This window comes from Hyla sarda, chromosome 4, assembly GCF_029499605.1.
Source record: "Hyla sarda isolate aHylSar1 chromosome 4, aHylSar1.hap1, whole genome shotgun sequence".
Classification (NCBI taxonomy): domain Eukaryota; kingdom Metazoa; phylum Chordata; class Amphibia; order Anura; family Hylidae; genus Hyla; species Hyla sarda.
In genome coordinates this window covers 354,822,993-354,838,707 of record NC_079192.1, presented here as the reverse complement: position 1 = coordinate 354,838,707, position 15,715 = coordinate 354,822,993, and the positions used below count along the sequence as shown (strand labels likewise).

The 15,715-nt window shown below is 45.3% G+C and overlaps 2 protein-coding genes across 13 annotated transcripts in view; one reads left to right on the top strand and one right to left on the bottom strand.

Annotated features, from left to right (window-relative positions):
- SEC24A (SEC24 homolog A, COPII coat complex component) overlaps window positions 1-15,715 on the top strand; it is a 916,567-nt gene that overhangs the window by 489,967 nt on the left and 410,885 nt on the right. For all 9 annotated transcript variants that reach the window (XM_056516618.1, XM_056516617.1, XM_056516616.1 and 6 more), the window contains one exon: window positions 15,309-15,421. In XM_056516618.1, the coding sequence (XP_056372593.1) occupies window positions 15,309-15,421 (113 nt within the window). The remainder of the gene's footprint in view (window positions 1-15,308; window positions 15,422-15,715) is intronic.
- Window positions 1-15,715, bottom strand: part of LOC130267215 (voltage-gated potassium channel subunit beta-3-like) — a 66,650-nt gene that overhangs the window by 50,064 nt on the left and 871 nt on the right. The window lies entirely within an intron of this gene.

Sequence of the window (15,715 nt, the reverse complement as noted above, 5' to 3'; positions counted from 1 at the left end):
AACACTTTCCTATTCTGTGGCAACTGGTATATCTGATTATTATACTGGAATATCTCACAATGCGCTACAACAGTGGTGTCTGTCACAACAGGCTAAAAACTTACTGGGGGGAGGGGGTAGGTATGACACCCTTTTCTACCGCACCGGGTGACACCAACCCTAGCAACGCCACTGTAGATCAGGTAGGGACAGGTTAGGAGTTAAAAAAAAATTAAAAAAAATTATTTATTCTTTTTTTTTCCATTCTTTTTAAAGTGTACCATACTGTAGGTGTCCGTGGGTCTGTACGCGCGTCCGTAGCACCTTTTACTGCGTAACCCCGGCCCTACTGGGTCGCTGCGGTCTGCCGCCAACCTTTTTTATTTTTGGCGCAGACTTATTTTTTTTTTGCTAAACGTGTGGCTGTGCCCTCTTAGCTATAAAAGAGCGGTCTGCCACCGTGTGGGGGTCTGTGTACGTGCTACCAGCCACTGTTCTGGGCTGAGTGTCCGGATCCCCCCACTGACTTCTGCACCCCCTGCCGACACCAAGCGTTAATTAGTGCGCACACCGCTGAATAGGTAAATGCTTTTTATTGCCGCAGGGCTTTTTTTTGCGCTAGAAGTCAATTAACTCCTTGGACGGAGGGCGTATGCATACGCCCTCGCGTCCCGTCACTTAAGGATGGAGGGCATATCCATACGCCCTCCGCATTTCCGATCACCGTTTCTCGCTGGGCGGTGATCGGACCGGGATGACTGCTGATATCTATCAGCAGGCATCCCGTGGCAATGCCTAGGGGGGTCCTGAGACCCCCCCATGTCATCGATCACGGCAAATCGTTGGTCAATTCAGACCAGCGATTTGCCCGCGATCTGGGCTAATCGGGGCAGTGTTGCCACCCCCTCCTATCCTCTGCCATTGGTCGGTCAGGCTGACCACCAATGGCAGGAGGGGGGCGGGGGTTTGAGTTCATTTCCCCACGCTCTGCCCACCGATCGGAAGTCGGTGCAGAGCGGGGGGAATACGGGCGACGAGGGGGGAGCATGGTCTGGCTTACCCGGACCGGTGGAGGCATCCTGGACCAGCGGCAACGGCATCGACGGCAGTTGGAGCGGCCGGAAAAGTGCGGCGGAGAAGGCTGTAGTGAAGATCGTGGTAAGTGATCTTCACTGTGGCCTTCTAAAAGCTGCAAAACTACAACTCCCAGCATGCCCACACAGCCAAAGGCTGCCTGGGCATGCTGGGAGTTGTAGTTTTGCAACATCTGGAGGGTCAAAATTTGGAGACCACTGTATAGTGGTCTCTAAACTGTGGTCCTCCAGATTTTGCAAAACTACAACTCCCAGCATGGCCAGACAGTCAGGGATGCTGGGCGTGTAGTTCTGCAATATCTGGCCCTTCATATGTTGCAGAACTACAACTCCCAGCATGCCTGGACAGTTTGGGCATGCTTGGAGTTGTAGTTTTGCAACATCTGGAGGGCCACAGTTTGGAGACCCCTACTTAGCAGTCTCCAAACTGTTCTTCCCCAGTTGTTGCATAACTACAACTCCAAGCATGCCCAGACTGTACTGGCATGCTGGGAGTTGTAGTTCTTCAACATATGAAGGCCCAGATATTGCAGAACTACACACCCAGCATCCCTGACTGTCTGGCCATGCTGGCAGTTGTAGTTTTGCGACATCTGGAGGACCACAGTAGGCACACTGGTTGGGAAACACTGATCTAGAGTCTGTTTCCTAACTCAGTGTTTCCAACCCATGTGCCTCCAGCTGTTGCAAAATTCAACTCCCAGAATACACTGGGAGATGCAGTTTTGCAACAGCTGGAGGGACATTGGTTGGAATCACTGAGCTAGAGTTTGTTTTCTAACTCAGTGGTTCCCCACCAGTGTGCCTACAGCTGTTGTAAAACTACAACTCCCTACAGTGCATTCTGCGAGTTGTCATTTTGCCACAGCTGAAGGTTTGGGGTGCCCCCCCCCCCCATGTGAATGTACAGGGTACATTGACACGGGCGGGAGTTTACAGTGGGTTTCCTTCTACAAGTTTGAGCTGTGGCAAATTTTCCACTGCAGCTCAAACTCCCAGCGGAAAACTCACTGTGAACCCCCGCCTGTGTGAATGTACCCTAAAAACACTACACTACACTAACAAATAATAAAAAGTAAAACACTACATATACACCCCCTTACACGCCCCCCCCCCCCCCCCAATAAAAATAAAAATGTCACGGTCTCATACGGCAGTGTTTCCTAAACAGAGCCTCCTGCTGTTGCAAAACCACAACTCCCAGTATTGCCGGACAGCCATAGACTGTCCTGGCTGGCTGGGAGTCTTGCAACAGCTGGAGACACCCTGTTTGGGAATCACTGCTGTAGGGTTTTACTGTAGGTAACCGGGTCCCCCCCCCTATTGCAAATTCCTTATTCAGGCCTCAAATGCGCATGGCGCTCTCTCACTTCAGAGCTCTGTCGTATTTCAAGGAAACAGTTTAGGGCCACATACGGGGTATTTCCGTACTCGGGAGAAATTGCACTGCAAATTTTGGGGGGCATTTTATCCCATTACCCTTTGTAAAAATTGTAAATTTGGGGGGAAAAACTGCACTTTAGTGAAAAAAATATTTTTTTTCATTTACACATCCCACTTTAACCAAAAGTCATCAAACACCTGTGGGGTGTTAAGGCTCACTGGACCCCTTGTTACGTGCCTTGAGGGGTGTAGTTTCCAAAATAGTATGCTATGTGTTTTTTTTTTTGTTTTTTTTGCTGTTCTGGCACCATAGGGGCTTCCTAAATGTGACATGCCCCCCAAAAACCATTTCAGAAAAATTCACTCTCCAAAATCCGACTGTCGCTCCTTCCCTTCTGTGCCCTCTACTGCGCCCACCGAACACTTTACATACACATATGAGGTATTTCCTTACTCGAGAGAAATTGGGTTACAAATTTTTTTTTCTCCTATTACCCCTTGTAAAATTCAAAAACTGGGTCTACAAGAACATGCGAGTGTAAAAAAATTGAAGATTTTGAATTTTCTCCTTTACTTTGCTGCTATTCCTGTGAAACACCTAAAGGGTTAACAAACTTTCAGAATGTCATTTTGAATACTTTGAGGGGTGCAGTTTTTATAATGGGGTCATTTATGGGGTATTTCTAATATGAAGGCCCTTCAAATCCACTTCGTCTGTTGACGACTCAGGAATCAAGATTGACATCGTGGGGTTCACTGAAGTAGACTTTTTTAGTTATTTCAGTGACAACTTTGTCCATCTGATGGTTGAGCAGATTAATCTGTACGCCCAACAGTTCGTCGTCGCAAACCTGGGCTCACTTTTGGCTAGGCCCAGTGGCTGGTTCCCAGTCGATGCAGCCGAAATGAGGACATTTTGGGGCCTCCAGGCTGCATATGGGCCTAGTAAAAAAAAAAAAAAAAAAAAACCAGTGTCCGTATTGGAGTGGGGACGTCCTTTACTAGACCCCGCTCTACAATATGGCCATGGCACATTCCCGGTTCAAGGCCTTTTGGAAATGTTTGCATTATGCTGATAATGTGGCATGTCCCCCCCCGAACTGATCTTGCATATGACTGCCTGTATAAAATCAGGCCGGTCGTCAATCACTCTAAGGCCAAATTTTGGAAGGGAGGTCGCTGGAAGGGAGGTCGCTATTGAGGAGTTTCTCATCAGCTTTAAGAGCCAGATCCATGCTCGCTTGTAGGACAATCAGGAAGAATCAGAGGCCTTCCTTCCTATCCCCTCTAAATTCCTATCCGCCGGGGTTAGTCCCGGGCCCTTACCCATGAAAACCTGTTGCTTGTCAGGTATAAGGACAGGAGGGATGTCCTTATGCTTACCACTATTCATGGGAACGACAGCACCCCTTTCCCTGCGCGAGGTACCATGGGACCGGTTTTCAAGCATGATTTGTATTCTGGACTACAATCGGTATATGGGGGAGTTGATCTTTCTCCAGTCCTCAAGCCATATAATGCCATGCGGAAAACGCGGTTATGCTTCAAAAAAGTTGCGGTCTACATGGTACAGGTTGCCATGTATAACTATTTTTGTACTGTCCCAACACTGGGACATACCTGCAGTTCCAAGAGGAAGTTCTAAAGGCCCTCCTCTCTGGTGACCACCAAAGAGCGGCTCAGAGCACCTCTGGAACTGTGAGCTCCCGGATGGTCCCAAGCCAAAACTTTCCAGGTGCGGTCCCCCATGCTGGAAAGAAGAAAAAAATGCAGTGTGTAATGCAAGAGGGGGATTCGGAACGGCACCATCACTCAGTGCGACAATTGCCCCGATCATCCAGGCCTCTGCATTAAGGATTGCTTCAGGGAGTATAACACTGCCATGGAGTTCAAAATTTGTAATCCTTTCACCAGATTTTAATTCCCCAGAATTCCACTCCAATGTACCAATCCAAAGCACATTGGGGGAGATTTATCAAAGGATTTAGACTGTTTTTTCTTGTCTAAATTTGTCGCACAGAAAGTCGCAGTCTAAATATGTGCGACTTTTCTGCGACTTTTGCTCTAGAGGATTTTTAGAACATGATGCATGCTAGTCTATTTTAGACTGAAATGCATTGAAAAATGCATTGGTGCTGAATTTATCAAAAGGGACTTTTCAGCGACAAGTCGCATAGGCTGAAAGTATGCCGAAATGTCAGACCATGTTGGAGCAGGTTTAAATATAGACTAAACCATAGATCATGCAGTCTGTGCACAGAATTTATCAAGAGCTGTGCGCCATTTGATAAATTAGGTGCACAATAGACCAGACTAACCCTCTGTAGTTTGGTCTATATTGATGCGGGACATAGACAACTTTGATAAATATCCCCCATTGTCTTCCAAATTTAAAAACCAAAACACCCCCCCCCCCCAAAAAAAAAAAATACTCTTTCCCATGGGAGAGATCTCTGTACTGCCCCCTGATATATTTATACATAGTTATTAGGTCTCCCCTAAGCCTTCTTTTTTCTAAACCAAATAACCTCAATTCTGCTAATCTTTCTGGGTACTGTAGTCCTCCCATTCCCCATATTACTCCGGTTGCCCGTCTTTGAACCCTCTCCAGCTCCACTATATCTATCTTGTACACTGGTGCCCAGTACAGTACACAGTATTCTGTGTGTGGTCTGACTAGTGGTTTGTACAGTGGTAGAATTATTTCCTTGTCGTGGGCATCTATGCCCCTATTGATGCATCCTATGATTTTATTTGCCTTGGCAACAGCTACCCGACACTGGTCACTACAGTTAAATTTACTATTAACTAAGACTCCTAAATCCTTTTCCATGTCAGTCGTCCCAAATGTGCTCCCATTTAATACATAATCCCAGCCCCGATTTTTTCCCCCATATGCATTACCTTACATTTATCAATGATGAACCTCATCTGCCACTTCCCAGCCCAAACCGCCGACCTATCCAGATCCATTTGTAACAGTGCACTGTAATCTATAGTGTTTACCGCTTTACAGAGTTTAGTATACATCTGGAAAGATTGCTACTTTACTATTCAACCACTCTACAAGGTCATTAATAAATATATTAAATAGAACAGGACCCAAGATGGACCCCTGTGGTACCCCACGAGTAACAGTCACCAAATCAGATAAAGTACCATTAATAACCACCCTCTGTTGCCTATCACTGAGCCAGTTACTTACTCACTTGCACACATTCTCCCCCAGCCCCATCCTTCTCATTTTATGCACCAACCTTTTATGTGGCACCGTATCAAATGCTTTTGAAAAATCCATTTATACGACATCCAGCGATTGCCCCTGGTCCAGTCTGGAGCTCACCTCCTCATAAAAGCTGATCAAGTTAGTTTGACAGGACCGATCCCTCATAAAGCCATGCTGATATGGGGTCATACATTTATTTTTATTAAGATACTCTGTAACTGCATACCTTAGAAAACCCTCAAACAATTTGCATACAACGGAGGTTAATCTAACAGGTCTATAATTCCCGGGGTCACCTTTTGATCCCTTTTTAAATATTGGTACCACATTTGCCATGCGCCAGTCCTGGGGAACAGTCCATGTTACTATAGATTCCCTGAATATTAAAAAAACACGGGGGGTGAATGCCATCTGGACCTCGTGATTTGTCTATTTAGATTTTTTTGTAGGCGGCACTGTATTTTTTTCCTGGGTTAGACAGGTAATGGGGAGTTTACCTTATCACACTGTATTTCACCTGGCATTTTTATTTTCCTTGGTGAACACAGTGGAGAAGAATTTGTTTAATATATTTGCTTTTTCCTGATCCCAGTTTATAATTTCTTCCTCATCATCATTTTTTAAAGAGCCCACACTTTCATTTTTGATCTTTTTGCTATTTATATAGTTAAAGGAGTTCTCTAAGCTAAAACTTTTAACCCACACTGTGCCCAGGCTGTAAAACTATACATAATAAACTTTCACTTACCTGCCTACGATCCCCCATTGTTCCGATATCGCCGTCCCGTTCTCTGGTCCCGGTCTCTTCCACTTCCTGCGGGTCGGTGACTTCATTCTGCGCTCAGCTTATCAGCAGCTGCTGATAGGCTGATAGGCTGAGCGCAGAGTGAAGTCACCGACCCGCAGGAAGAGGAAGCTGACAGGGACCGGAGCATGGGCGGCGATATCGGAACAACGGGGGATCGTAGGCAGGTAAGTGAAAGTTTATTATGTATAGTTTTACAGCCCGGACACAGCGGGGGATAAAATATTTCAGTTTGAGAACTCCTTTAAAGAACATTTTGGGGTTAGTTTTACTCTCTTTGACAATGAGTATTTCTGTCTCTATTTTTGCGTTTTTTATCTGTTTTTTTTACATATTTTACATTTTTCTCTATAACTTTTTAATGCTTCCTCACTGCCGTCCTGTTTTAGTAGTTTAAATGCTTTGTTTTTGTAATTTCTTGCCCCCTTAACATTGTTGTTCATCCATATTGGTTTTCTTTTATTTCTGACCCTTTTATTCCCATAAAATAATTTAAGATATTTTGCAGTGAGAATTTTGCAGTGAGAATTTAAGATATTTTTACAATTCTCCCATTTAGTGTCAGTATTCTTGTTTTTGAGGACATTATCCCATTTTATATTGTTAAAGGGGTACTCTGCCCCTAGACATCTTATCCCCTACCCCTATCCCCTATCATGGCTCCGCCCCTTGTGACATCGCGGCCCTTCCCTTAATGCAAGTCAATGGCAGGGGGCGTGACGACCGCCATTCCCCTCCCATAGACTTGTATTGAGGGGGCGGGCCGTGACATCACCAGGGGCGGAGCCATGATGTAACGATGCTCCAGCCCCTGTATTGCCCGTCATTACGTGCAGAGCGAACTTGCTCTGTCCAGTAATGATAGCGCGGTGCCGTAGCGGCGATCTCGGGGGTTGCCAGCCGCGGGACCACGGCGATCTGACATCTTATCCCCTATCCTTTGGATTGGGGATAAGATGTCTAGGGGCGGAGTACCCCTTTAAGGGCTTCTCTGAATTGATCGAACTTTGCCTTCCTAAAGTTCATTGTTTTTGTGGCCCCTCGAGAGATTTCCTTATTGAAGAACAAGTTATAATGTTTTATATTATGATCGCTATTTCCAAGGTGTCCTTCTACTTGCACATTAGTTACTCTGTCAGGTCTGTTGGTTAATATTAAGTCCAGTAGGGCACCCCTCTGGTCGGGCCCTGCACCATTTGGGACAGATAATTGTCTTTAGCTATAGTCAGAAACCGGTTTCCTTTATGAGATTCACAGGACTCAGTCTCCCAATTTATATCAGGATAGTTGAAGTCCCCCATTATTATCACGTCACATTGACTTGCTGCTTTGTTTATTTGCCTCAGTAATTGATCTTCTGTCTCTTCCATTATGTTTGGTGGCTTATAGCAAACCCCTATCAGGTTATTTTTTTTTTTATCTCCATATATTTCTACCCATAATTACTCCACATTATCGTTTCCCTCCCATATATCCTCCCGTAGTGCGGCCTTCAGTCTCTATTTCACATAAAGACAAAACCCTCCCCCTTTCCTTTTTGTCCGATCCTTCCTGAATAGACTATAACCTTGTATGTTGACCGCCCAGTCACAGCTATCATCCAACCAAGTCTCTGTTATACCCACTATGGCATAATTTTCTTCAGACATCAACCACTCCAGTTTGTCAGTTTTATTGGTCAGACTTCTGGCATAAGTCATCATGCAATTCAGTGGTGTATGTTTTTTCTTCCTATGATGCCCATCCCTATTAACTATTCTAACCCCTCCCTCCACTCCACCCCCAGGTACATTGATAAGTCCCCCCACTCTACACTATCTTTCCCCTCTATGTTGTTATGTTGTAGGTTCCCTCCCCCCCCCCCAGTCTCTAGTTTAAACACTCCTCCACCCTTCTAGCCATCTTTTCCCCAAGCACAGCTGCACCCTCCCCATTGAGGTGCAGCCCGTCCCTATGGTAGAGCCGGTAACCGATAACGAAGTCGGCCTAGTTCTCCATGAACCCAAACCCCTACTTCCTACACCAGCTTCTGAGCCACTCCCTGATCTCCCGCTGCCTCTCTGGTGTGGCTTGTGGTACATGTAATATTTCAGAAAATATTACCTTGGAGGTCCTTGCCTTAAAGGACAAGTCTCACAGTAAACAATTGTTCAGCTTTTAGTGCAGAAGGTAAAGTTTTATATAGGTTTGTAAATCACTTCCATTACCAATGCTGCTTAGAAACAAGCTTTATCTGCATTCTTCTGTCTGACAGGAAATTCAGCTGTTCCAGGTTTTCATGACTTTCGACCCCCTATTCAGGCTGTTATCAGCAGCATCCAGGGGCCGTGACAATTACCCAGAAAACCCCTGTGCTGCAGAGAGCTCCCTGAGCTCGGCCTTAGCCCCTCCCATCTGATGAATATTCACATTGTCCTCCCTCTGTTCTGCAGTGATTGGCTGAGCAGCACTGCCTATATGCCGGCTGATTCAGATCATAGTTCTCTCCCATCTCCTTGCTAATGTTTTTACACTGATAATGGAGGAGAGGGGGGAGGGGAGGGAGCTGCCAGCGTAGGGCTGTCACACTGAGAATGGAGGGGAGGTAGAGTAGAGTTGTCACACTGAGCACTGGGGAGAGAGGAGTGCAGGGCAGAGGAGGGGGGAGGTGATTGTGCCACTGTAAAGCTGTTTCATTGAGAGGAGGAGGGGGAGGGAGTGATTTTACAGTGTAAAACTGCAGCTTCAACTCCAGGGTCCCTCTTTCTGAGCACTGAGATTACATTTTGTTTCCTCGTGGCCACCCTGCTGTATAGGGCTATGATTGGAGCTCAGTGTTATGGGAGTAACAAGTTCTCTGCTCAGGCAGCTGAGAGCAGGAAATGTGAGCAGTGCATGCAGGGAAATGTAGTCTTTGAGATCACAGGCATAGCCACCATAACCAGGAAGTAACTGGAATTTATGAGCTGAATAGCCGGTGAATGGGGGCCGGAAAAAAAATCACAAACATGTCAGAGAGGTGGTAGGTGAATATACTATGGAATGGCTAGGTATTTTTTTTTTCTTTGCTGCATGGGATATCTTCTTTAAGCTTGCGGCCTAAGTCCCTGAAATAATTTTTTAGGACAATCCACCTACCTCTTACTTTGTCATTGGTCCCAATATGTACCATGACTGCTGGATCCTCTCCAGCCCCACCCAGCAACCAGTCAACCCGATCCGCGTGGTGCCGAACTCGAACACCAAGAAGACAACACACTGTTCGGCGATCCCTGTCTTTGTGATAGATCGCCCTGTCTGTCCCCCTAATAATTGAGTCCCCCACTACCAGCACCTGTCTGGCCTGCTGTGCACTCCTCCTTCCATCCTTACTGGAGCAGACACCCCCCTGGCAGTCATAGGTAGTATCTTGCTGCAGTACTACTAGCTCTAAATTGGTATCCCCCTCATCTGCCAACCGGGCAAACTTGTTGGGGTGTGCCAGTTCAGGACTAGCCTTCCTGACACTTTTCATTCTACCCCGTTTTCTAACTGTAACCCTGCTGGCTGCCTTACTGTCCTGCACCTCCGTCCCACTATCCTCCCCCACCTCTACCCCAGAGAGTACTTGCTCAGTGAGCAGGAGACTCCTCTCCAAGTTGTCAATGCTTCTCAATGTTGTCAGTCGCTCCTCTAGATCCAGGATCTGGGCTTCCAAACGAACAACTAGCACACATCTCGCACAACAATATGCACCCTCAAACTGTTGTTCAAGGATTGCATACATTGAACAGGATGTACACCGGACTGCATTTTCCAACATGGAGGCCATCAAGTTATGGGGATTTAACAGATTTACAACAAAAAGACAGTACATGTTACAATTAAATTCTCAGCAATTTTTACTCCTCCAATGGCAGGGGATAGGAGGAGAGCGCAGCACTGCGACCTCACTCCTAGCCCTCAGGATGATCGGGGCTGTCTCTGACAGCTCTGATCATCCCTATTTTCCGGGCGATCGGGTCACCAGAGACCCGATCAGCCGGTAATAGCAGAAAATCGCATGTCTGAATTGACATGCGATTTTCTGCGATCGCCGACATGGGGGGGGGGGGGGGTCTCAGGACCCCCCTGGGCGATGTGCCGGGGTGCCTGCTGAATGATTTCAGCAGGCATCCCGGTCCGGTCCCATACCGGCTAGCGGCGGGGTCCGGAATTCCCACAGGGGTATGCATACCTTAAGGATTCGGGATGCAGGCGTCTTGAACAGGTTAAAGGCAATCTTACAGCAGAGTCACCTGCACCAACTTCAATCTACAGGTAGATAGTGACCCGGTTTCTACCGCTGCTGAACATGTGAACGTCGGCGCAATCGTTCTGGAGACATTGGTCTTGTCACCAAAGCAAATTCCCTGTTCTGTCCAATGGAGAAGAGAGAAATCTTGTTACATTCCTGGAAGGGGTGTAGTTTCCAAAATGGTGTCACATGTGGGGGGTTTCTGCTGTTCTGGCTCCGTGGGAGGTTTGTAAATGCACATGGCCCCGACTTCAATTCCAGCAAAATTCTCCAATGGCGCTCCTTCTGTTCTGAGACCTGTAGTGCGCCAGCAGAGCACTTAACGTCCACATATGGGGCGTTTTCTTAATCAACAGAAATTGGGCTTCAAATTTTGAGGTCCATTCTCTCCTATTACTCCTTGTGAAAAAGAAAAATTTGGGTGTAATACCCTCATTTTCACGTCCACCTTCAACGCAAAGTTGTCAAACACCTGTGAGGTGTTAAGGCTCACTATACCTCTTGTTATGTTTCTTGAGGGGTGTAGTTTCTCAAACAGTGTGCCATTTTATTTTTTATTTTATTTATTTGCTGTTCTGGCATCATGGGGGCTTCCTAAATGCAACATGCCCCCCTTCTGAGCATTATAGTGCGCCAGCAGAGCACTTAAAGGGGTACTCCGGTGAAAACCTTTTTTTTTTTTTTTAAATCAACTGGTGTCATAAAGTTAAACAGATTTGTAAATGACTTCTATTAAAAAATCTTTACCCTTCCACTACTATTTAGTGGCTGTATGCTACAGAGGAAATTATTTTATTTTTTCATTTCTTTTTTTGTCTTGTCCACAGTGCTCTTTGCTGACACCTGATGCCCGTATCAGGAACTGTCCAGGGCAGGAGAAAATCCCCATTGCAAACCTATACTGCTCTGGACAGGAACAGAGGTGTTAGCAGAGAGCAGGGAAAAAAAATACAGTGAAACCGCCATGATTTGGAAAAATACCATGATATCCATTTTTGGTCATACCGCACAGCACTAGGATTTTTGTCCTTATGCCACTTTTAACCCCTTAAGGACTGTTTTTTTTTCCGTTTTTGCATTTTCGTTTTTTGCTCCTTGCCTTTAAAAAATCATAACTCTTTAAATTTTGCACCTAAAAATCCATATGGTGGCTTATTTTTTGCGCCACCAATTCTACTTTGTAATGTCAGTCATTTTGCCCAAAAATCTACGGCGAAACGGAAAAAAAATCATTGTGCGACAAAATTGAAAAAAAAACGCTGTTTTGTAATTTTGGGGGCTTCCGTTTCTACGTAGTACATTTTTCGGTAAAAATGACACCTTATCTTTATTCTGTAGGTTCATACGATTAAAATGATACCCTACTTATATAGGTTTGATTTTGTCGGACTTCTGGGAAAAATCATAACTACATGCAGGAAAGTTAATACGTTTAAAATTGTCATCTTCTGACCCCTATAACTTTTTTTTTTTTCCGTGTATGGGACGGTATGAGGGCTCATTTTTTGCGCCGTGATCTGAAGTTTTTAACGGTACCATTTTTGCTTTGATAGGACTTATTGATCGCTTTTTATTCATTTTTAAATGATATAAAAAGTGACCAAAAATGCACTATTTTGGACTTTGGATTTTTTTTGCACGCATGCCATTGACCGAGCGGTTTAATTAATGATATATTTTTATAATTCGGACATTTCCGCACGCGGTGATACCATATATGTTTATTTTTATTTTTATTTACACTGTGTTTTTTTTTATTGAAAAAGGGGGGTGATTCAAACTTTTAATAGGAGAGGAGTTAAATGATCTTTATTCACTTTTTTTGTCACTTTTTTTTTTGCAGTGTTATAGGTCCCATAGGGACCTATAACACTGCACACACTGATCTTCATCATTGATCACTGGTTTCTCATAAGAAACCAGTGATCAATGATTCTGCCGCATGACTGCTCATGCCTGGATCTCAGGCACTGAGCAGTCATTCGGCGATCGGACAGCGAGGAGGCAGGTAGGGGCCCTCCCGCTGTCCTGTCAGCTGTTTGGGACGCGGCTATCCCGAACAGCCCGACTGAGCTAGCCGGCCACTTTCGGTTTCGCTTTTAGCCGCGTGGCTCAGCTCTGAGCGCGTGGCTAAAGGGTTAATAGCGTGCGGCGCCACGATCGGCGCTGCGCGCTATTAGAGGCGGGTCCCGGCTTCACTATTGACGCCGGGCCCACCGTGATATGACGCGGGGTTACTGTGTAACGCCGCGTTATATCAGGAGAGCAGGACCAAGGACGTACCTGTACGTCCTTGGTCCTTAAGGGGTTAAATATGGGGCTACAAGAACATGTTAGTGTAAAAAATGCAGATTTTTATTTTTCTCCTCCACTTTTCTGCTATTCTTGTGAAACACCAAAAGGGGTAATACACTTTTTGAATGTCATTTTGAATACTTAGAGGGGTGTAGTTTCTATAATGGGATCATTTATGGGTTATTTCTCACATAAAGGCCCCTCAAATCCACTTCAAACTTAACTGGTCCCTGAAAAATTCAGATTTTGAAATTTACGTGAAAATTTTTAAAATCGCTGCTTAATTTGAAGCCCTCTAATGCAGTGGTTCTTAACCTTGGTTCGATCGAACCCCAGGGATTCGGTGAGTCAGTCTTGGGGGTATTTTTGCCTGGCACATCCCTGTGTTCCGAAAGATGCTTTTGGAACACAGGGATGCCTCTGTTAAGTCCCTGCGGCCCCGCGTTTACTTTAAAAACGCGGGGACCGTCGGGAGCTAGCGCACGCAGGGACGTCACTCATGTCCCATGCATGCGCCCATGGCATCGGAGCGCGGAGGAGCAGAGAAGAAGCAAAAGGATGCGCACTTGCAGTTGGTAAGTGTTTACACGTCACGTCAGCACGTCAGCTTCGGTGTTCCGACCAGTGATCCTCCGGTCCTGCTATGGCCGGACTCCAGGAGCGTTGGTCGGAACATTGAAGTGGGGCAGTACACAGGCATTAAGCCTCCAGCCATACTGTATGGATGGAGGCTGTATGTCTGTGGGGGAACATACTGCACCTAATGTGGGGGAAGATACTGCCAACCTAATGTGGGGGACTATATTGCACCTAATGTGGGGGAACATACTGCTAGCTTAATGTGGGGGACCAAATTGCACCTAATGTGGGGGACCATATTGCACTTAATGTGGGGGAACATACTGCCAGCCTAATGTGGGGGACTATATTGCACCAAATGTGGGGGAACATACTGCTGGCCTAATGTGGGGGACTATATTGCACCTAATGTGGGGGAACACACTGCCGGCCTAATGTGGGGGACTATATTGCACCTAATGTGGGGTAACATACTGCCAGCCTAATGTGGGGGAAAATACTGCCTGCCTAATGTGGGGGGAACACTGCCATTGTTGCGAAAATGACATGAGAGTGGCACTTGCCAAGGTAATGGGGGGGGGGGGGGGACACTGCCTGCCTATTGTGGGGGAAAATACTGCCAGCCTAATGTGGGGGGAAATACTGCCAGCCTAATGTGGGGGAAAATACTGCCAGCCTAATGTGGGGGAAAATACTGCCAGCCTAATGTGGGGGAAATACTGCCAGCCTAATGTGAGGGAAAATACTGCCAGACTAATGTGGGGGGGGGGGCACTGCCTTCCTAATATGGGGGGGGGGGGCACTGCCTGCCTAATGTGGGGGGGGAGGACACTGCCTGCCTAATGTGGGGGGGGGGAAATTGCCTGCCTAATGTGGGGGGGAACACTGCCATTGTTGCGAAAATGACATGAGAGTGGCACTTGCCAAGGTAAAGCCTCGCATTTCTGAACTGGTCTCTGAAAGACAACAGCAGAAGTCACACTGATTTGCAGTAAATATTCATTATGTTTTAGTTTTTGTGTGAAAATCATGTTTTCATGGTTTTGTTCTTTGTTCTTAATGGTTTTGTTCATTTTGTACACCTATGTATAAATATTTACTTAAATATATGCCTCCTATGTTTTGAATCTGAAAATATCATATTTTATTTTTCCAATTAAGAGGGATTCGGTGAATGCGCATATGAAAGTGGTGGGGTTCAGTACCTCCAACAAGGTTAAGAACCACTTCTCTAATGTCTTCAAAAAGTTAAAACATGTCAACTTTATGATGTCAACATATAGTAGATATATTGTATTTGTGAATCAATATATAATTTATTTGGAATATCCATTTTCCTTACAAGTAGAGAGTTTCAAAGTTAGAAATATGCAAAATTTTCAAAAATGTGGGGATTTTTCACCAAGAAAGGATGCAAGTAACAACGAAAATTTACCACTATGTTAAAATAGAAGATGTCACGAAATCAGAGTGAAAGGTAAAAGCATCCCAGAGTTAATATACAAAGTGACTGTGGTCAGATTTGCAAAAAAGAGCTGCATCCTTAAGGTGAAAATGAGCTGCTTCTTTAAGGAGTTCAGATAAAAAGAAAAGCACACTTTTAAATGGTCCAGTGCATAAGGCTTAAAGAGTGGATTTATGCAATTTTCTGCTAATATATAAATTAAGTTACCTCACCTTTTTGTTTTCTAGCTGCGCCCCCCTCAGCCTCCTGTGTATCTATTCATGTTTGATGTATCCCATAATGCCATAGAAACAGGCTATCTGAAAACTGTTTGTCAAACCTTGCTTGACAATCTGGAATGGTAAGTTCACAAAATAACATGGGGTAAATTTATTAAGCTGTCTTATATTGAGATTCTCTTTGTTGCCCATAGCAACCAAACAGAACTCTGCTTTTGTTTCTCATAATGATCTTGTATTGATCTTTTTTTCCCCTCCTATTTATTTAATTAAAACTACTTCCGAAATGGGCTTGAGGTTACTGTGGACAGAAAACTCAAATTTAGTGATCAGTGCCAGGCAGCGACTGCCAAGGCTATCAAAGTTATGGAATGTATCAAGAGAGACATAGAGGCACATGATAAGGACATAGTTTT